Here is a 22512-nt window from a genome sequence, read left to right as displayed (position 1 = left end):
CTCTGGTCTGTTCCTGCTCTTGTCCATAAGTGTCCTGACATTCCAGGCTCCAACACAGTGTTTGCTCAGCTTTCTGGTGGTTCCTCTTTCCTTTGTGATTTTTGAGGTAGTTCGACCGCGAAATAGGTGTCCAGTCAGCTGTGGTATGATGACAGGATAGGGTGAGGCAAGCTCTCTGTAGGTCACCTTTTCTAGACCTTTTCCCATGAGGGGAGAGCAGTGCAGTCCTTGAAGAGGGTTGCTCCGTCACTGAGGTGGCTGCCAAATACTGCCGTTGCCTTGTGAGACGAGAGCGATATCCTACCTAGCAGCCTTGAGTGCAGGTCTGTGACTAGTGGCACTCAGCACCATCTCGTGCCTGCCACTGTCGCCATTCACCCATCTCCCCAGGTCTTGTGTTGGTTGTGGAGATTGGCATCAGCAAATCTGGGCAGGAGGTGTATGAAGACCATGAGTTGCCCAAGCTTCAGGATCCCCTTCTCGGTCCAGACACTGATGTCAAAAACGATGCCAGGCATAATGTTTTGACGACGGCTGAACTGCAGGAGCTGCCAGAATGATGTTGAATCAACATCAGTTTGCCTTAGGGGCTCCGACTACGGATTTCTGTCGCCATTCACCCATCGCCCCAGATCTTGTGTTGGTTGTGGAGATTGGCATCACCAAATCTGGACAGGAGGTGTATGAAGCCCAGGCGTTGTGATCCCCTTCTCGGTCCAGACGCTGATGTCAAAAAGGACACCAGGCATGACGTTTTGACGACGGCTGAACTGCAGGAGCTGCCAGAATGATGTTGAATCAACATCAGTTTGCCTTAGGGGCTCCGACTATGGATTTCTGTCGCCATTCACCCATCGCCCCAGATCTTGTGTTGGTTGTGGAGATTGGCATCACCAAATCTGGACAGGAGGTGTATGAAGCCCAGGCGTTGTGATCCCCTTCTCGGTCCAGACGCTGATGTCAAAAAGGACGCCAGGCATAACGTTTTGACGACGGCTGAACTGCAGGAGCTGCCAGAATGACGTTGAATCAACATTAGATTGCCTTAGGGGCTCCGACTCCAGATTTCTTCCTTGGGGTTTATTCCCGAAGCCTTTCCCATGAGTATAGGAAAGGTATGCCACAAGGCAACGGAGGTTTGAAATCAGAGTTTTCCTTCTCCTAGGTGTGCTTCCCAGGCTAACAAGCCCCACCTGCCTGAAGCAACTGATTTTAAAGCGCCAGTGACCCATTTTTACCCCTTCTCCTGTCTGTGTAAACAGTTCTGCCATGTGAAGGCCAGGATTTGAACTTGGTTGTCAGAGGCTCATTAGAGACACATGCCTTTGGGAGCACTTTATCGGTAGTGGGAGCTTATCCCCACTACCACCCTGGCTATGACACACACACATATATAATTTATTAATGAATATGTTTATGTATTATGAAGTCTATAAATGATACATACATACGTTATGGGGAGAGAGTAAGAAAGTGGTATCAAGATACAGAATCAGCTGTTGTCCTTTTGAAAGGCAGAAAATGCACAAAGGGCTAAATTTTCCACTTCTATTTTTCTAGCTTTATTTTGACCTAAAGCAGAGCAGGGATATCTTCCAAGAAAGAGGCACCATCAGTGGTTATCTTTGATGTGGTTTCTCCAAGGCCTCTCACATGTCAGAGATACTCCACAGACTTATAGGTCATTTCAGAAGTCTTGTTTTTCTAACCATCTCTGCCCTTTGTACCTCTATTTATAGAGTATACAAACAAAGAACCATTATCAATCATTGTTCAGAACTTGAATGGATATTGTGTCCATTTCTGGGCACAACATTTTTGAGGAATGTAAGGGTGGGGAGACTTTGTACTGAAATATTTCTGAGGGTAGAGGACTGGCGTTCTCTTGGGAGATGGGAACAGCTGGAATCGCACTCCTTAAATACAGAAGAGTTCATATGATCTGAGAGGAGTGTTCAGAGCTGGGAGGGGTTATGAAACGTGTAAAAAGTTATTTCCATATCACAGTAGGTGACTTAAGAACAAAAAATTAAGATGGCCCGACATAGAGACTAGGTAAAAAGAGTAAATGTTGGTGGTCTTTAATGCATTGCCTAAAATATTGCAGAAGTAGATTCTGTTATAACTTATAAATGAGAACTGGATAAATACTTAAAAATAAAAGATAAACTGGCTGACTATAGAGAAAGGAGGAAATGGAAGCAGGTGTAATTTGGTGAGAATTTGTCACTTAGTCAGCATTGCTGACAAAATGAGCAGATTATCATTGACCAAGTCGACAAAAGTTTGTGCTAAATGCAAGTACCAATAGGAATTTCTGGTGTGTAAAAGTCTCCGTACGTTAAAGATGTCAGAAGAGATAATGCAGCAGATCAATCTGTGCAAGACCATATACTCCTTGATTGTGACTCAAGGTAGCTGTACTCCTGTTCGATGGTAAAGTCTGAATGCTTTCATTGTGTCAAGATGGTGGCATTCTGCTATGGGTTAACCATATTTATATATTTGGGCACTCTGTCTTATCTGGCCTTTTTTAAAAATTTTATTTTTATTTGGATAAGGTATTCACAAGTAATACGCAAACTTTTTTTACATATATAACCTTTTCCATTTTTTATGTGAGTAAATCTATATTAATTTGTACATTCACAAGTGCACATTGAGATAATATAGAAAATAATTAGACACTCAAATAGATGTTTATGTGCAATTGTAATTCCACTCTATTAAACTTAATAATGATAATAGTTGTTATAAAAATATTAATAATAGTGGTTGAATACTAATTTCCATGTATCTCTTTTGGTCCATTTCTTTCTGGTCCAAAATTTCTCCAGATATTTTCTTTACTTGTGTTAATTCCACATTTTCCAAAAAAAAGAACAGTAAACATTCGAGCCAAGGGTGTTTACGTTAACACTATTACTATGTTGGTGAAACAAACAGTATAAACCATTAGGAGAGTCATCTAAAGTCTGCTCACTCTGGGGTTATAAATTCAATCCATTTATTCCAAATTTGATGAAATTTTTCCTTTTGAATTCTCAGTGAGTAGGTCATCTTTTCCATTTTAAATATTTCCAAAATGATTTCATGCCAATCTTCTAATGTAGGTGATGGATTTAACCACTTTCTGGCAATTGATTCTTATCTGGCCTTTCATTGCAAAACTGACGCAGTACTCCACTGCCTGAGATGCCATCATCTGACTGAGGCGTTACAGAGAAGCCCTGCATACTTTCTCAAATGCGCATAAAAAGTAGCCTTTTGCTTCTGATAGTTGTACTCAATTTAGAATCAAAATATTGCTTTGACACAGATGAAAGGCATTTATGCTATTAAGTTTGTGCCAACTCCCGGTATGAAAACCTTTTCAAAAGAAGACTGTCAAACACCCAATGTGAAGGGAAAAAAATCAGGTTGTGCAAACAATAGAAGAAAGCAAATAACATTCAAAACTGAAATTCAGAAAAGAGAGTCCAGAGCCATAGCCAATCCAGGAGCCCATTAGTTGCAGGCCACAGTTCAGCACAGAGACAAGTAAACCTCGTGAGCAATGAGTCGAACACTGGCCTGTCCCTTGCATCCGGCCCCAACACACTAGCCTTTGTAATAAAATGTCAAGCAGTTCTCTACCCCTTGTATGAATTCCCTTCTTAACCTCTGCACTTGATAGAAGCTGCACAGTCTATGTTACTGGAAGTCACTTTCCATGAGGATCTCACATTCTGACCCCACGATAGTAACTTCACTTCTTGCTAATGGCCAACTTAACTATGGAACTCATTGGCAATTTATCATTAGTGACTTAAGGGTGAGAAATTCGAACAGCAAAACTTCAATCAATCTAGTAACAGGTATCTTGCTCGTAAATTCCTATTGGTAGGTATTGACCTCCATGGAAACTGAACTCTTCACTATGCTTAAACCTCATAACAAAAAATATTCACTTATAAGTTGCATTACCTTTTGGAATCTGTAATCGCAACTAAGTCAAAATAACATTTTAAAAGAATCCTTGGGTGATTTGCAAACCTGTGGACCTATATTCAAAGCTACATGTCTAAGTTGTGCTATGATCTGAAGTAAAGGTTACCTAATTTTAGATGAATGCATGTGCTGTACCATTTGAGAGTTGTTAAACCGAAAGATGGAAACTGGCATCAACTCTGCTGCTATTACAGGATGTGTGTTTTTCATCATTCATGCCGATGCTTTATTCAAACATTTGGGGAGTTGAAACAAACCTAATTTACAACCTTCCCGGAAATAGTACCAAAATTAATCCCATGAGTCACTATTTCTTATTTCTCTTCAACTGACACTGACAGCTGCTGAATTGAATATTCACAAAATTTTGGTAGGGAATACGATGAGATCTCACAAATTGAACAACAAGAATTTAGTTTTCCTGTGCATTCCTTGTTTGGTTTTCTCCATTTCTGTGTACTGTACATTTTTAATACTCCAGTGTCTTCACCACTTCTGCATGCACGTTTTGAAACCTATGTTCAGCGTTCTGAAGACAAAATATACATTTTGCATGACTATCATTTTTTATAGAGCATTGTCATTGAAGGATAAGTAAAACTAAGCTACTTTTCCGAGTATACTTCTGTGATTTTTTTTTTTACCTTTATTATGGTAAACTGAAAAATAAATTCAAGCCGTACATTTTGGAAGTAGAGTGAAGTTCCTTGCTGGAGCTTCAGTTTACTTTCTTAGTAATTGCAATTTTTATCTTTAATGTTTTAATGGGTATCCACATACACAAATATCACTTTGTTAAAAAGGTCGTAACATAGAAAACTGAGAATTCTTGTTTAGTTTTCCTGGGTTTGAGCGTTTATAATGAATTTCTGTTGCAACAGACATTCTACTGACTAAATCTTCTAAACAGGCAGTAAGGTGCATAGTATAAGAAAGATAAGAGTCTTGGCCTGAAATGTCGACTGTTTATTAATTTCCATAGATACTGTTTATTAATTTCCATGGATACTGTCTGACCTGCCGAATTCCTCCAGCATTTTGTATGTGTTGCCTTGGATTTCTAGTATCTGCAGTCTTTCTCGCGTTAAAGATAAGATGTGACTTTTATTGCTCACTTTATTTCACAAAGGTATACTTTATGCGCTGAAATACTGTCCGTCTGTGTTTTTGCTGCTAATCTCCCACTATTGAGTTATAGTTCTTTATACGAGTTTATCTGAAGTACAGCATAGATACTGGATTGATACCAATCCTGAGGGGAATATTGGGAAACAATTTAGAGTTATACCAATATATGCTGCCCAGCTTGCACCAATCTCTCTGCATTCTAAATGAACGCTGGTGTGATTCTGTTTTTCCCTGTCTTATTGAAGATTGCTTTGACCTTTTATCTTTCTTTGGCTTTACTGAAAATTTATTGACATTTTGCCAGAGTTCCTGCTTGGAATTCGAAATATATATAAAGATATTTGAATACTAAATATTTTATATGGAATATTGAACTTAAAAGTACTTTCTGGAGGTTGTTTCTGAAATTGAGTCATGCACAAAAGTAAAAGAGTTGTAATGACGTGGGGAAAAGTTGAGAATCAGATTCACTAAATTGCTCTTTTGAGTGGCCACGATTGACATGATGGACCGTATATTTTTATTTGGTGTTCTACTATTGTATTTTGTGAGTCAATTTAGAGTTACATTTCTGATTCGCACAACATAGGAAACCGGTTGTGTCACTGTAAACTACACAGTAAAATCCACACTAAAATTTGTTTATTGGCTATTAGTTTGTTCCTAAGCTTAGATTTCGGCCAAATAAGAGCAAAACTAATAACTTTTGAAATGTAATTGATAAGAGTTGGACAAAATTTATTTGACAAAATTAGTGAAATCGAGAGGTAACTTGCCTATTTCTGGAGATGTATGCTCATCTATCAATGGCAGCCTATTCAGCATTAAAAAAAAATGCCTGCTGTTTTTCCTAAGCTACTTCCTGTCAAAAGTGTAACTTGGCTATGTTTCAAAGCAGGAACTGTCTATAGCTTGTTCTCAGGTGGAACCCGTTTTTTACTTGAGAGAAGATAGTGTTATAGAAACTCCACCAATGCCAGAATATTTGCCACTATGTAGCGCTGATATTTATTTTAGCTTTCTTTAAGTTAACCTTGCAAGCCTGCAGCACAGGAGCCCACATTCTGCTTCCTGAACTGCTGCAGGTATGGATATAAACCTGCTGTTGACCTTACTAAAGCTTTATAACCATTTGTTCACAGGATGTCATTTTAGCTGGCCATGCCACCATTTATCCTCCTTCGTGGATTGACTGCGAAATTTATTGGCATGCTAGGCTCCTTCACAGGGAATCTGTCAACCACATTGGGGGACTCATCATTACTGAGATTTATCCAGATTTAGTTCATTAATTGAACTTAAATTCCCGGGTTGCCATGTCTTTGTATTTGATCTGTTCTGGTACTGTATCTATAGTGTGTCACAGTGTATATTCTGAACTTGTTAGTAGGATAAGTATCGGCATAGTTATCAGTTTGGCCCATTTGCGACTTTAGGAATTAAGGATGCAGGAAATCGTCACTTTTTGCTTTTTTTCACCATTTTTGTTTAAAATATATTTTTTGGAATGGTTGTATGAGTATATCAATGGTAATGTCACTTAATGTTGCTACAAGCACCTGTGGTAGGCACATTATCTGTGCATTGCATGACGGGTACTAGGGGGTACAGATAGATCATAAAAGCTTAAGAAATACGAAAGGGAGTGTGCCATTTGGCACTTCCTTCACAACCATTTATCAAGACGATGGCTGATGGTTATCACAGCTTTGTTTTGCTTTGCTCTCCTCATCCCTTCAATAACTGTCAACATGCTGAAATCTATCAATTCCTGTTTCAAATGAACTCGATGACTGAGCCTGAGGATAGAGAATTTCAAAGATTCACTACTTGGAAAAGAAATTACTCAGCTGAGCTGTTTGGTAGGTTTTTGCATTTTCTTATTGAAATACCCTTGTTGTTACCTTCTGATATTTTCATGGCATGGTTCTCCTTCTAAAACTTAGTGTATGACGTACGTATGTTATTATCATGTCCTGACAATAAAGCTTTAACAGCAGTTACTATTTATCTTAATTCTGTCTGGTATTTGTGCCTTTACTTCCTGCCTTTATACTTATAGAAAGTAATAACTGACTGCATCAATTGTCAGAGAGTTGAAAATTTCTCCCACCCTTTTCATGTGGAGTGTTTTCTACCATACAGCAAGTCTTCAAAGACCTCATCAACTGTTTGGGCCTTAGCCATAGATTCTCTAACCTACAGTTTCTTTCTTCCTTATCTGTTCCCCTTACTGTCTTTTACACCTCAGCTGAAAATCTTCTTAACTCTAATTCAGAATCAGAATTGGGTTTAATATCACTGGCATATGTCATTAAATGTATTAATTTATGCCTATTGCAACCTTCTTATAATCTCCTATATAGTCCATGGATTCCACTATCTCTCTGGTATACGTGTGCTGCATTCCCTTCAAAGTCATAACATCCTATCAGAGATCTGCTGTACAAAACTGAGTACAAGGAAGGGAGAGGACTTTCAAAGTAAGGAAATAGTTTGAGAACTTAAAACCTAAAGGCCTACCTGCCATCCACTAAATCTTCACTAGTAATACAATTCTGACAATATTTTGCTGTCAGCAGATTTTTGATTTTTTTTAAAATTTCAGTTTCTAACTCAACATGAATGATTTAATACGATAGAGAAAAAAATTAACCCCTAGAAACAAGTTATTTTTCCTCTGATCTCTCTTGTAATGACACAAAGCAATGATAAAGGCCCAGCAGAGACTGCAGATGCTGGAAATCTGGTTGCTGGAGAAATGTAATGAGTCAAGCAACATCTACGGAGGAGAATGAACAGTGGACATCTTGGACCGTGGCTCCTCATCAGGACTGGAAAGTAGTGGGGGCAGAAGCCAGCACAGAAGGATAGAGAGAGGGGACGAGCAGGAGTTAGGTGAATCCAGGTGAGAGGAGAGATGGGGAGGGTAAGAATAATGTGATAAGCTGGGAGGTGATAGATGGAGAAAGGCAAAAGGATGAAGAAGAAAGAATCTGATAGAAGACATCAGACTATGGAATTATTTTAAAACGACCTCTGAACAAAAGCTGCTCCTCAATATTTTCTGGGTTGATTTTGAAGGAGCAATGTAATGCATAGCCAACTTGTAATTTCAATAACTTAAATTGAGGTCAGAAATGTGAGATGTTACATACAATTGCGAAGAGATTTGAACCCATAATGTTCTGAGTTAGAAGCACGAGTGTTACCAGTTGAGCTAAAATAGCATCTTTACTGTTAGCTTCGCTTACAAACTTCCCCGGAGGATAGCAAAAAATAGTATATTGAATAAATTCACCATTTATTGTGATACGGCAAGAAGAATATAGGAATGGGTGTAGTCTGTTCCACCTTTCTTTCAGTTTAGCTAATTGAATCATAATTTTGTATATCTGATTTGTCTCTATATTTTAAATTCATATCTTGAAGTTCGCCAGACAAAAATTTCAATTGACACAGCCTGAACAATTTTTGCTGTGGTGATTTGGATCTAATTTTATACTGCTGTTTGTGTGAAGGATTGCTTATCTCTAATTCTATGATTATGTTTCCTTGCTCCAAATTTCACCAATATAATTGTTTCTTCCTGTCTAGGAAGATCAGCTCCTTGAAGTACTTGACAGGTCTTGAGACTGTAGTCCTGGAGCATGCAAAGGTCAACATTGCATCAAGGCTTGCAGCATAGTTGTCCTTCATGTCTCTAGCCCAGAAAGGGAAAACTTGTTCAAGTTCAAGTTTGTTATTGTAGGCATACATATCCAGAGCAAAAGTGTCATGAAAGTTCACTTTTTGCAGCAGCAACATGGTACTTTATAATGATTAGATTATTTTAAAAGAAAGACATTACAAAGATCAATTACATAAATAAATTAACATAAAAACTTGCACAATACAATAAACAAAAATAACATAATTACATCAGTGCAAGTTGAGGGAAATATAGCCCAAGATAGAATCAAGAGTTTTCAAGTCCGTTCAAGAACCTGATAGGAGTGGGAAAGAAGCTACTGTTGAACATTGAGGTGTGGGTCTCCAAGCCACTGAACCTCCTGCCTGATAGCAGCAATTAGAAGAGGGCATTGGCAAGATGGTCAGCATCCTTGATGAAGGATGTTGCCTTCCTGAGGCATTGTCTCTTGTAGATATCCTCAATGGTGGGGAACATTGTACCTGAGATGGATCTTGTTGAGTCCACCACTCTCTGTAGCCTCTTGCTTTCCTGTGTATTGTACCAAGTCGTGATGCAACCACTCAGAATGCTTTTCACAGTGCACCTATGAAAGGTTGTCAGTCTTCAGTGACATATCAAATCTCCTAAGAAAATGGAGACTCTGATATGTCTTCTTCATGTGTTGGACCTAGGATGAATCCTCCAAAATGTGACACTCAGGAACTTGAAGCAGCTCACCCTTTGCACCACAAACACTTCAGTGAGGATCGATACAAGTTTGCCTGACTTCCCCTTCCTGACGCCCACAATCAGCTCCTTATTTTTGCTGATTTTTATATAGGCATCCATTAGTCTCATGAGACCATGGATTTGCGCCTTGGAAGGTTTCCAGGGTGCAGGTCTGGGCAGGGTTGTATGGAAGACCAGCAGTTGCCCATGCTGCAAGTCTCCCTTCTCCACATCACCGATGTTGTCCAAGGGAAGGGCATTAGGACCCATACAGCTTGGCACCGGTGTCGTCGCAGAGCAATGTGTGGTTAAGTGTCTTGCTCAAGGACACAACACATTGCCTCAGCCAAGGCTCGAGCTAGTGACCTTGCTAGACAAACGCCTTAACCACTTGGCCACGCGCCAACACTTTAGTGCAAGGTTATTGTTACAATGCCATTCAACTAGCTGACATATCTTATTCCTGTATGCCTTCTATGTCACCATCTGTGATGAACAAGAAAAGCTAGATGCTAGATCAAGGTTCATCAAATTAATTTGTATGATTAGTGGCATAAGCAAAATTTCAACTTTTATTCTAGAACTTAACTTATTAAGTAGAATTAACAAGAAGGTTTGACTGAAGTGATGGTTAACTGAGCAATAACACATATGCTATTTGTGAGAATGTTGTCCAGGGTACGCTTTTAAGTATTTGCTGGTGGCTGCATGCTATTAGTGTTCTATGTGGTGTTGCTTCCAAACAAATAAAATTCATTAGAGTAAGTAAATGGCAGAATGAAAGTACCAAGTGGTATCTGGTTGTAAAAATGTTGAGAATTATTTCTGTCAGAAATACTTAGATCAGATTGCATCTGAAATATATTGTCCTTTATTAGGCAATGATAAATATCTATGCAGTGATTAGCTGTAGAGGTTTTGACCTGTGGCAAATTTGAGTCATATGCAGGGCTGCAGAATCTGATTTCTCCCACCAGTGTGTCAGCTCACTTTGTTGCCAGTGCAACAGATTTTACTTTGCCTCCAGATTGGTCACCATGGAAATTACAAGATACATTTTCTTCATTGTTATTACAGATATAAAAATGTGATATTTGGAGAGATTGGTGGGGAGCAAAACATAATCTATATAAATATTTTTACAGCACATTAACTTGAAAATAATGCCAGTGCACAGGTTCAATATGGTTGAGAAACTTACATTGTGCTGATCCCCTTCATTTACTTGGCACACTATGCTGCTTAATTGGGGTAGCAGATTGTTGCCGAACAGGTTCTAACTAGAATCAGCCATGTGCACTTCTGTGGCCATTATATGCTACACTGTGCTTGGAGTGAACAGTTTTTAAATAGCAACAGTTACATTTTTTGGCACTGATAGTTGGTGAAAAATAAGCAATAAGACAATTCAGAACCGTTTTGTTCACCGCGGTTTCAAGCATTCAGGCTTGGAGATGCCAGAAATGGCCAGAAGTGAAGATGAACAAGTTAGGAACTACAAAGAATTTGAAGGTATCGACAATCATCTTGAATGTTACAATGAAAATGAAGATTTGGATGATGCAAAGGAACACTATGAAAGCAGTTCATCATCTGCACTGGGTGTCTGTTCTGATTTTGTTAATTTACAGTCAATTAGAAGAACATGGCAGCATACAATGGATGAATTCCTCCGTTGATAACTATTAGGAACTATACACAGTTTTGTAATACTGTAGTGGTATTGGTAGTGTTCTGATTTGTTCTGTATTTCATTTAAATACATAATTTGTTACTCAGTTTTTCATTTTTGTACTTTTTAACTATTTCCATGAAACTTCAGCTAATTGTAGCAACCACTTAATTGGGCCAAGATATACTGGTCCTGATGTGCCTCAATTAACCGGAATCCGCTGTACTAACTTCAATTGATCTGCATTTCAGAGATTTACACAAGGGAAATCCCAGTTACATGAATATCAGTGATTTGAGACAATGCCTCCCCTCAAGTTTTAGGCCATAGCTTTACCAATATATTACCAACAGTGTGAATTATGTGTTTTTTTGCATACTCAGTTGTTTCATCCCAGGGAAGTCTCAACTTAATAAACCTTCATCACTAAAGCTGCTTATAATATTGTTCTAGCATCACTGCTTGTAACATTCTTTAACTACAATAATTAACCCAGTTCATGAATTGATCTCTTTTTTGATCATATACTATAGAGACTCAAATGCAGAATGGTGAAAGAACAGAAAATCTGAATTGAAACTGTTAATTAAATTAAATCTTTAGTCCTGACGAAGGGTCTCGGCCTGAAACGTCGACTGCACCTCTTCCTACAGATGCTGCCTGGCCTGCTGCGTTCACCAGCAACTTTGATGTGTGTTGCGTTAATTAAATCTTTAATCATCATTTTGGCTTTAATAACACTATCTTCTATTTAGGTTGTTCTGATACTAATTCAAAAACAAATCTACCTGTCAACATTGCAAAATAATTTGTTGCTTTTGAAACAATATACCATTTGCAATGTTCTCAAGTGGTAAGAAGTAAATTCATACTTGTATTTGGTGACTAAGGTGTCACTCATACAATAGCCACACCAAATTTGTAGAGATGATTTTTTAATTAAATAAAAGGAGTTACCAGAGGTTTGAAAGTGTGACTGTATAAATCTAGCATGTACTTGTGCAATTTCAACTTTATATGTCGTTGGTAAAACTGTGATATTTCTTGAAGGTTACTTAAAATTCTTTTTTTTTGCAGTCTGCCCATTTGGCCATGATTGACACACTGATGATGGCTTACACTGTAGAAATGATCAGCATTGAGAAAGTGGTCTCCTGTGTCCAGCAGTTCACCAACTTCTTCCCAGCCACAGAACTTCCATATGACATTGAAGATGCCATTGTTTGCTGGATAAATAAGGTAAAATGTCACAAATCTGATTAAATAGGATTGAAAAATGTGGTAACTATAAAAAGTTTGGAAATGAGATTGTTAACTTCAAAAGCAATGAATGATACGAGTTGTCAACAGCTGAATATGCCACAGCTTACAGCAGCATACAAATAGCATACAAATCTGCACTTACACTTGTATCTCGATTTCTCTCTCACTTCATGAATTCCTTTCACTCTGTTCTTGCATCTCCACTTTTCTTCCGGTTTCTTTCTCCATTGTTCTCCAAATGTATTTCTTTGGTTTCTAACCTTTCTTTCATCCCCACTGCTGGAGTGTACCAAATTTTTACTGAGACACCGAGAACTCTGGCACCGAGGTGTGAAGTTTGTCAGATACTTTCTAAAACTGATTTATGAAGTGAGGTGAGAATTGAGCTTGAAATTACCTTGTGTTGATTAGTTCACACAAAGAGTTCACAAATTTGGGTAGCAGTGTGCCAGAAATTTGAGACAGAAGTGTGTATATCAGGTGTGTGCCACTTAATGTCCATTTGGACAACGTCCGATCGCATATACGTCCCTAGTCCCGATCGGAGAATGTGATGTAGTGGATGTAACCAATTTCATGTATCACGTGTCTCTTGAGTGTGGTAGCGTTATCTCTCTGTTTAATTTTCTTTCGAAAATATTACCGTAAAGTGCATCGTGGCTTCCAAACGCAGGTTATTCGATCTGAAACTCTTCCAGTGGAACATTATGAGGAAGTTGAGAACAGTGATGTGGATGATCCTGATCATCTTTGCTAAATTGTGTGTGATACAGGCTAAGAAAGTGTTTATATGAAAGTTTAAAAAGTGAAAAAATTTAAAAAGATTAAAATGAAATAAAAAATATAGTGTGTCTATGTATGTATTATAGTGTACAGTGCACAGTTTTAGTGTAAGTTCTTGTCTATTTTGTCAATACAGGTACACTACAGTGCTCCATATAGGTTTGCTAAGTATATAATATGGTGTTCGCACAACGTCCGATTTCACAGAACGTATCGTGGATGTTAAGCGATGCATACCTGTAGTTGCTATTACTAAAGAGAAGGTGCTTTGGAAACTGAAAGGTCTGAAGGTAGAAAAGTCACCTGACAGATGTATTAGACCCCAGAGTTCTGAAAGAGTTAGCTGAAGAGATCATGGTGGCATTAGTGGTAATTTTTAAAGAATCACTGGATTCTGGAATTTTTAGCCTAATTGGCAAGATGTTGGAGTCCATTATTAAGGATGAGAGTACTTAGAGGCACACAATTAAACGGGATGAAGTCAACATGGTTTACTTAAGGGGCAATTTTGACTGACTTGGATTTTCAGAAGGCCATTGACAAGGTGCCATGCATGAAGCTGCTGAACAAGATAAGAGCAAATGGTATTACAGGAAAGATACAAGCATGGGTAGAATATTGGCAGAAGACAAAGAGTGGGAATAAAGAGGGCTTATTCTGGTTGTCTGACAGTGACTAGTAGTGTTCTGCAGGGGTTGGTGTTGGGTCCGCTACTTTTCATGTTATATGTTAATGATCTGGATGAAGGAATTGAGAGCTCTGTGACCAAGTTTGCGGATGGTACAAAGATAGGTGGAGGGGCATGTAATGTTGAGGAAGCAGGGAGTCTACAGAAGATATGAACAGTTTAGGAGAATGTGCAAAGTAGTGGCAGATTGTCATGTCTTGTCCGTACTGCACCAACTGCCGCCTCTGGGCTATAAACATACAGGAGTGATGTGTGGTTAAGTGCCTTGCTCAAGGACACAACACACTGCCTCAGTTGAGGCTCGAACTCGCGACCTTCAGATCACTAGACCGACACCTTAACCACTTGGTCACGCGCCAACACTGAATGTGTGATGGTCAGGCACTTTGATAGAAAGAATAAAGCTGTATATTACTTTCTAAATGGGGAGCAAGTTCAGAAATCAGAGGTGCAAAGGAACTTGGGAGTCCTTGTGCAGGATTTCCTAAAGGTTAACATGATGGTTGAGTCGGTAGTAAGGAAGAAAAATGCAATGTTAGCATTCATTTTCAGAGGACTAGTATATAAAAGCAAGGACGTAATGCTGAGATTTTATAAGGCATTGTTCAGACTACCTTTGGAGTGTTATGAGCAGCTTTGGGTCCCGTATCTAAGAAAGAATGTGCTGGCATTGGAGCGGGTCCAGAGGAGTTTTTCAAGAATGATCCCAAGAATGAAAGGGTTTACATATGAGGAGAATTTGGTAGCTCTAGACTAGTACTCAATGCAGTTTAGAAGAATGAGTTGGGATCTCATTGCAATCTGCCAGATATTGAAAAACCTAAATAGAATGGACATGGAGAGTGTAGGACCAGAGGGCACAGCCTCAGAATAGAAGGACATCTCTTTAGAACAGAAATGAGGAATTTCTTTAGCCAGAGGGTGTTGCCTTTGTGAAATCCATTATCACAGATGGTTGTGGAGGCCACGTCATTGGGTATATGTAAAACAGAGTTTGATAAGTTCTTGATTAGTAAAGGCATCAAATGTTATGGAAATAAGGCAGGATAATTGGGTTGAGAGGGAGAATAAAATTAGCCAAGATTGAATAATGGAGCAGAGTCAATGGGCTAATTCTGCTCCTATATCTTTGTCTTATGAACAGACTTGTGTTTATGACACAATGTCCTCACCCAAAGTAATGACATCAATTGTGAATGACTGATTTGTGCAGCACCTTATAATTACATCTTCCCATTCCAAAACAACCCTACTTTGATTTCTGTCTGCTAACCAATCCTTAGTCCATGCCAGTATCACACAGTGTCCAGATAATGTCTTCTGTGACGCTTTAACCAAAGCCTTCTGAAAAGTCCAAAAGAAATCACCTCTGCTGGTTCTCCTTACCTGTTCCGCTAATCACAATCTCAAATACTTTCAACAGATTATACATTTCCGATGCTACATGTTGTGTGTGTTGCTCAGGATTTCCAGCGTCTGCAGAGTCTCCACGTAACAGATTTGCCCAAATTGATTTTCCTTTCAGAAGCACATGTTGACTTTGCAGTCCTATTGTTATTTTCTGAGTGCTCCTTAATAATAGTTTCTAGCATTTTTTCTACTGCTGATGCCAGGTTAACTGTGGTCAATGTTTTCTTTCTCCTTCCATTTCTATGATTATATATGACTTACAGTTTCTGAGGATCATTCTAGAATATTCAGAAATTCTTCAGTACTATTAATTTATACCAAACAATATTTTTGATTAACACGTATTTCTTTAAGCTGTTAATTGATTTTAGACTAGTTCTGCGCTTTTACCAGGAGGTCCTCTGTGTCTTCCATGAAAACAGATATAACATTTGTTTTAATTTCTCTGGATGATTATTATTATTATTATCATCATTTCCAATGTAATTTCCGCTGTCTCTGTCTACAAATGTTCCATGTTAACTTTTGCCTTTTCTTGCCTTTGTACCTATCTATCGAGATTTTTTTCTTGCTTACTTGTGTTTCTCTCTACTTTTCTCTGACATTCTACTTTTCCTTGTTTATGTGGTGTTGAGTTCTACCATGCGCACAGATCTCAGATTTAATGACAGATCTAGTGCAGGACTGCACCATTTGTATAATTGGTCCCTGGGGCGCATGAAATATCTCAATGTTTCACAAAAGTGACGTGTTCTTCATTCAGTATCTTTCAGAAATCCAGTTGATATAATGAAAGTAGTTGTAGTTCTCCTTTCTAGCAATTATATCACTGTGTGAAAGGATCATAATGTTGTTCTGATTTGATACATCCAAGCTCTGTCCAAAGTAGAAACCCACCAGTCAGGACTCTGAAAATCAAAGAAATCATAGCCTTCATGTAAAATATTTACAGGTCCTCATTGTCTCTCTGGTAACTGCAGCCTTTTTAACAAGTTTTATTTACGTCTTTGCACTGTTCTTAACCTAAAATTCTCAGAGCATAAGGATGTTCTGTGTTCAGTTGAGCAGAGTTGAAAGCAAGTTTCAGCCTCCTTTTTCCAAAAAAAAGAATTTGTGAGGGCACAATAGGAATTGTATAATTCACAACAATATAAATATTTTAATAATCATCAACTAAATACTGGTCATAATTACTGCCTTTTTAAATGCAGCTTTTCATAAACTGAGAGAGATGTTCTTGAGTTCCTCTGTGGTTAACTGTCTTCAAACAGTAAGCAATCAGAGCTGTTTACATATTCTGTCCATGCCAACGGCTAATAATCAGGTGAAATAATTAATGGCTATTTGCTTAAAAATTCAACTTTACTTTGAACTCAGAGTAAGAGTTCTGAGCTTAATACAGGCTAATTTTATAAAGCAAAGAGCTTCAACAGTGAAATAGTCAAGAATCTGTTTATTTTTCTCTTTCCTTCTCCTCCTGTTGCTTTAGCCCACTCTTTCTCCATTTGCTATCCACATTAATTCTGGCATTGGCCTTCTGCAGTTGTACCTAAAAACAGGGCCTTTCTGAAGTTTAAGATCAGTATTCTTGTACAAAACCATAAGACACAGGAGCGGAATTAGGCCATTTGGTCCATCGAGTCTGCTCCACCATTCCATCATGGCTGATTTATTTAAAAACGCAAACATGAGGAAATCTGCAGATGCTGGGGTCCCGGCCCGAAACGTCGACTGTACCTCTTCCTATAGATGCTTCCTGGCCTGCTGCGATCATCAGCATTTTTTTTTTGTGTGGTGGCTGATTTATTACCTCTTTCAACTCTATTCTCCTGCCTTCTTCCCATAACCTTCGACACCCTTCCTAGTCAAGAACCTTTCAACCTCATTAAATATACCCAATGACTTGGCCTCCCCAGCCATCTGTGGCAAAAAAAATTCACAGATTCATTGTCCTCTGGCCAAAGTAATTCCTCCTCATTTCTGTTCTACTGGGACGTCCTTGTATTCTGAGGCTGTGCCCTCTGGCATCGCAGCTAACAAGATACTGATGCACAGTGGGAACTTTGGACTGCATGTATCAATTCAGCTTAGAGAATCACTGTGTTGGAGATGATGTCATGCCATACCCTTTAGAGGACTAAGCGGCCTTCAACTAAAATTTATTTATAGTATTGTAAGACATAGAAATGCAATGCAGCTTTTATGTATCACTCTGATGGAACCGGTGCATTACAAAAGCACTTCCAGGGAACATTGTCAAATAAAATTTGGCACAGTCATAACGATATGGCGAGGCTGTAACTGCAGTCAGCAAAGAAAAGGAGTTTAAGGAGGAAAGAGAGCTGAGGGCAGGGAGGTTCAACAATGGAATTCTAGAGATTAGTTCTTTGGCACCCAGTAGATGAATGACTAAGTCTGAGAATACTCCAGAGGCCAGAATTGGAGGAGGGCAGATCTTGTCCAAAGGTTAATAAGCTGGAGGACATCGTAGAGACTAGAATGGCAAGGCCATGGAAGGACTTAAAAGGAGGATAAAAATCTCAAAATTCACATGTGCTTCACTTGAAAGTGTTTACTGCATAATTATTTGAGGCTTGTATCGTCTTGCAGGACTTTTTCAACACTGGAGATTCTTCACTCTGACTCAGTCTTCAGAGACCATCCATGTTGTGCTATTCTTCTGCCCGTCCTCATCTGTTGCATTTTTAACAATAATAGTGAGACATCTAGCAGCATTTGAAACATCAACATGCAGTTTGTGCATTCTTGCTAAGTCATTTGAATAGATGGTCTGGACCTAATTTCATTGATATTCATAAAGGAATTTACCTGGTATATATGCTGCGCCATGCTTTGAAATCTCAAACCTTCATTTCATATAGTAAATGAAGCAGGAATATCAATACTTGCAAAACTCATTACCTTAAAGGAAATACCTAATTTCATTTTCAAAACTGTAGAATCTGTGAATGATTATAGAATTGTGATTCTAACTACAACAAGTTACAACAGCGACAGCATTTTTGTTCCTAACAATCTCATCTACCTACTAGAGATCAGTCTTTATCGTACTCCTTTGTTTGGTTGTAGACTACCCTGATACTTATTATAATTTCTTGATTGTGTGGAGTCTTTATGGATGAACCTTGGTATGTGTTCAGATTTGCTTTTAACACTAATTATGAATATCAATTTTAAGCTTAATTTTGATGATTTATCTAAAAATATATCTGACTGTAAGCTGTTTTATTGCTGAATTCTCTATATGCACAAGACATGCTTAAGTAGATGCAAGGAGAATGTTCTTAAATCTACAAAGGCACAAAATGCAATATACCTTTACACAAATATAATCATAATATCAAAGGTTATTGTTGCTTGAGTGTTCAGAAACAGACTGGGAGAGATGATTGAAACTCAGTTAAGATATATGATACAAGAATAAATCATCTGCCTCACCCTATACAAGGAGAGGCCTTTGTAATTTCAGGTCATAACTTGTTCAGAAGCATGACCTTAAAAAAGTCCTATCACATATCAGCAGCATATTTAAAGAATTTATCTTTTCCAAAGAATGCATCGTAATCACAGTTTCATTATCATGACAAAGTTAGCTAATTAGACTTTCTGCTATGATTTGCAAAGAAAGTTAGCTAATAAAGAAATTCATTGAGTCTTTGTCATGAACTCAATTTGTCCCAAGCTTCTTTACAATTGATTAAATAATTAGGAAATGTACTCACTTTCACATGAAGGAAACTCAACAGCAATATGTGGATTGCAGGACAAACAAACTGTTGTGTAAAACTATTAAGACTATTTACTTTGGTGATGTTGACCTGCTCTTCTTCAAAACTGTGCATGGGATATTTTCTGTGCATAGATGAAGTGCCAAGTGAGACCATCTAAGGCTCTGATTTGTGCAATATACATTAGAATTGAACTAAAAGGTGAAAGAATAAAATGCAGCATTTACGTTCCTGTAATTGTAAGGTGAAATTGTGAGGTTCCTGTAACTGTACTCTGATTCTGCATTGCCTGTTAATTCACCTTGAAACCTTATCTGCCAGGAAACATGAACTTGTCAGATACTGCAGTGTTAATTATTCTTCTATTATGAAGCTAATTGCTGCAAAAATGTGTAGATATTTTATGTGAATCTAAAAACTAGAATTGAATCTCGTACCTTCATATCAAAAGATAAGATAACCGCCATTGGAGCCAAGCTCAAAGTTGCTGTGGTCCTAAACCTAAAAATTCAATGTTCTTTTAATTTTGTAGACTAACTTGAAGAAGCATCTATGAAGTAAATTTTCAAAAATAATGTGACTTAAGTCCAAGTTGATAAAACAGGATTTGAATTTTTAATACATTTGACAGGATAATTTCAATGAATCAATAATTCAATTCAAATTTTAATTAAAAAATTTGATAATTTCAATATCTGAATGAATGAATAAATAAATAAATTTGTGTTATTTTTATCTCTCCAATGCAGCTTTTAATTTCGAGTTTGACACAAGTAACAGGCTTCTGAACAGCACACTTTGAATTTCAGAACTAATTACACCCTGGTCCCCCTTGCCTCATGATTAGTAACTGTTGTGTTTTAAGTACACTTTTCAAAATAGTTATGCAACAAGCGTTTTTGTCAAGATGAGAGACTGCAGATGCTGGAATCTGGAGCAACAAAGAGAAACTGTCAGAGGAACTCACCAGGTGGAAGGGGCATCTGCGGAAGGAAAGGCATTTTCAATGAGTCTGGTTGAAGCCCTGCATCAGGACATACTGTACAGCTATTTTATCTCCATAATCTTAGTTAATGGGTCAAAATTTCCCTAGGAGTTTCACAAAAATGAAGCTTCCCAGTTCCTGCTTGTTAATGAGCCCACAGGAGCAGACTGATAAAATAATTCAAGGATCTGTAAAGGTAGTCTTTGCAGCAAATAGGCACGTAAAGGATATTGTGCTGAAGCTGGGGTAGGTTTTCTGAGGACAATTCAAGACAAATGAGGACATAGTCTAGGCAATTTTATCAGTTTCTAATCATTTTGTAGGATTCTGATTGCAGACATAGGTGTATAAATAAATAGACTATGATTTTGAGTATATTGGGAGAAAAGTGGAAGAGAATGTTCAGAAAATAGGCGAAACAGCAGAAATATGATGTGAGATCTGTGCTGCGGTCTTCTGTGAGGCAGACCAAATGGTATATAATTAATCTGACTTTTAATTGGATATTTTTAGAAGTGAAAACATGGGTAGACCAGCGATATAACACTGATACACTGAAGCAGTTTATATATTTACAATGCATTATTTGTCATGGCAACATGAAAAAATGGCTCCTTTTCTTATATGGAACGACACCCCCCCTTCACCATTTCCCATCCCCTTTTCCCTCTCTCACCTTATCTCCTTGCCCCCTCATCGCCTCCCTCTGGTGCTCCTCCCCCCTCTTCTTGCTTCCATGCCTTCTGTCTCTCTCAGCAATTAACTTCCCAGCTCTTCACCTCATCCCTTCTGCTCTGGCTAAACCTATCACCTTGTGTGTTTCTCTCTCCCCTCCCCTTCCCCCACCTGTTAAATCTACTCCTCGGCTTTTTTTTCTCCAGTCCTGCCAAAGGGTCTCAGCCCGAAATGTTGACTGTACTCTTTTCCATAGGTGCTGCCTAGCTTGCTGAATTCCTCCAGCGTTTTGTGTGTGTTGCCTTGAATTTCCAGTATCTGCAGATTTTCTCTTGTTTGAAATCAGTTTCATAATGTTTTAATTTCACCAATGCTGTTAACGGTTTGACTGCATTTTCCCCATGACAGACGTGTTGAGTGAAATCCTTACAATTCCGTACCTTGGGTGCATTATTTAAAATATTAAAAAGAATAAAACCCTCACCCTCCACTTGCTCCACCTCTTATGTGTTACCTTTCACTTCCTGTTACATATGAGATGCACGTTAAATCACAGAACAATGCTGTAAATGACACAAAGTGTCAGAAGTTTAGAACATAGAACAGAAAATCAACAGCACAATACAGGCCCTTCGGCCCACAAAGCTGTGCTGAACATGTCCCTACCTTAGAACTAACTAGGCTTTACTCATAGCCCTCTATTTTTCTAAGCTCCGTGCACCTATCCAGAAATCTCTTAAAAGACCCTATCGTATCCGCCTCCACCACCATCGCTGGCAGCCCATTCCACACACTCACCATTCTCTGCGTAGAAAACACCCCCGACATCTGCTCTGTACCTACTTCCAAGCACCTTAAAACTGTGTCCTCTGGTGCTAGCCATTTCAGCCCTGGGAAAAAGCCTCTGACTATCCACATGATCAATGTCTCTCATCATCTTATACACCTCTATCAGGTCACCTGTCATCCTCCGTCGCTCCAAGGAGAAAAGGCCGAGCTCACTCAACCTATTCTCATAAGGCATGCTCCCCAATCCAGGCAACATCCTTGTAAATCTCCTCTGCACTCTTTCTGTGGTTTCCATATCCTTCCTGTAGTGAGACGACCTGAACTGAGTTCAGTACTCCAAGTGGGGTCTGACCAGGGTCCTATATAGCTCCAACATTACCTCTCAGCTCTTAAACTCAATCCCATGATTGATGAAGGCCAATGCACCGTATGCCTTCTTAACCACAGAGTCAACCTGCGCAGCAGCTTTGAACGTCTTATGGACTCGGATCCCAAGATCCCTCTGATCCTCCACGCTGCCAAGAGTCTTATCATTAATACTATATTCTGCCATCATATTTGACCTACCAAAATAAACCACCTCATACTTATCTGGTTTGAACTCCATCTGCCACTTCTCAGCCCAGTTTTGCATCCTATCAATGTCCCGCTGTAACCTCTGAGAGCCCTCCACACTATCCATAACATTCCCAACCTTTGTGTCATCAGAAAATTTACTAACCCATTCCTCCACTTCCTCATCCAGGTCATTTATAAAAATCACAAAGAGTAGAGGTGCCAGAACAGATCCCTGAGGCACACCACTGGTGACCGACCTCCATGCAGAATATGACCTGTCTACAACCACTCTTTGCCTTCTCTGGGCAAGGCAATTCTGGATCTACAAAGCAATGTCCCCTTGGATCCCATGCCTCTTACTTTCTCAATAAGCCTTGCATGGGGTACCTTATCAAATGCCTTGCTGAAATCCATATACAT

At 38.7% G+C, this 22512-nt stretch overlaps 1 protein-coding gene across 2 annotated transcripts in view; it reads left to right on the top strand.

Moving 5' to 3' along the window:
• camsap2a (calmodulin regulated spectrin-associated protein family, member 2a) overlaps positions 1 to 22512 on the top strand; it is a 180610-nt gene that overhangs the window by 79902 nt on the left and 78196 nt on the right. For both annotated transcript variants that reach the window (XM_072274141.1, XM_072274140.1), the window contains exon 3: positions 12270 to 12431. In XM_072274141.1, coding sequence (XP_072130242.1) covers positions 12270 to 12431 — 162 coding nt within the window. The remainder of the gene's footprint in view (positions 1 to 12269; positions 12432 to 22512) is intronic.

This window comes from Mobula birostris, chromosome 12, assembly GCF_030028105.1.
Source record: "Mobula birostris isolate sMobBir1 chromosome 12, sMobBir1.hap1, whole genome shotgun sequence".
NCBI classification, from domain to species: Eukaryota; Metazoa; Chordata; class Chondrichthyes; order Myliobatiformes; family Myliobatidae; genus Mobula; species Mobula birostris.
The sequence above is the reverse complement of the archived record's forward strand: the minus strand, read 5'-3'. Positions and strand labels throughout refer to the sequence as shown.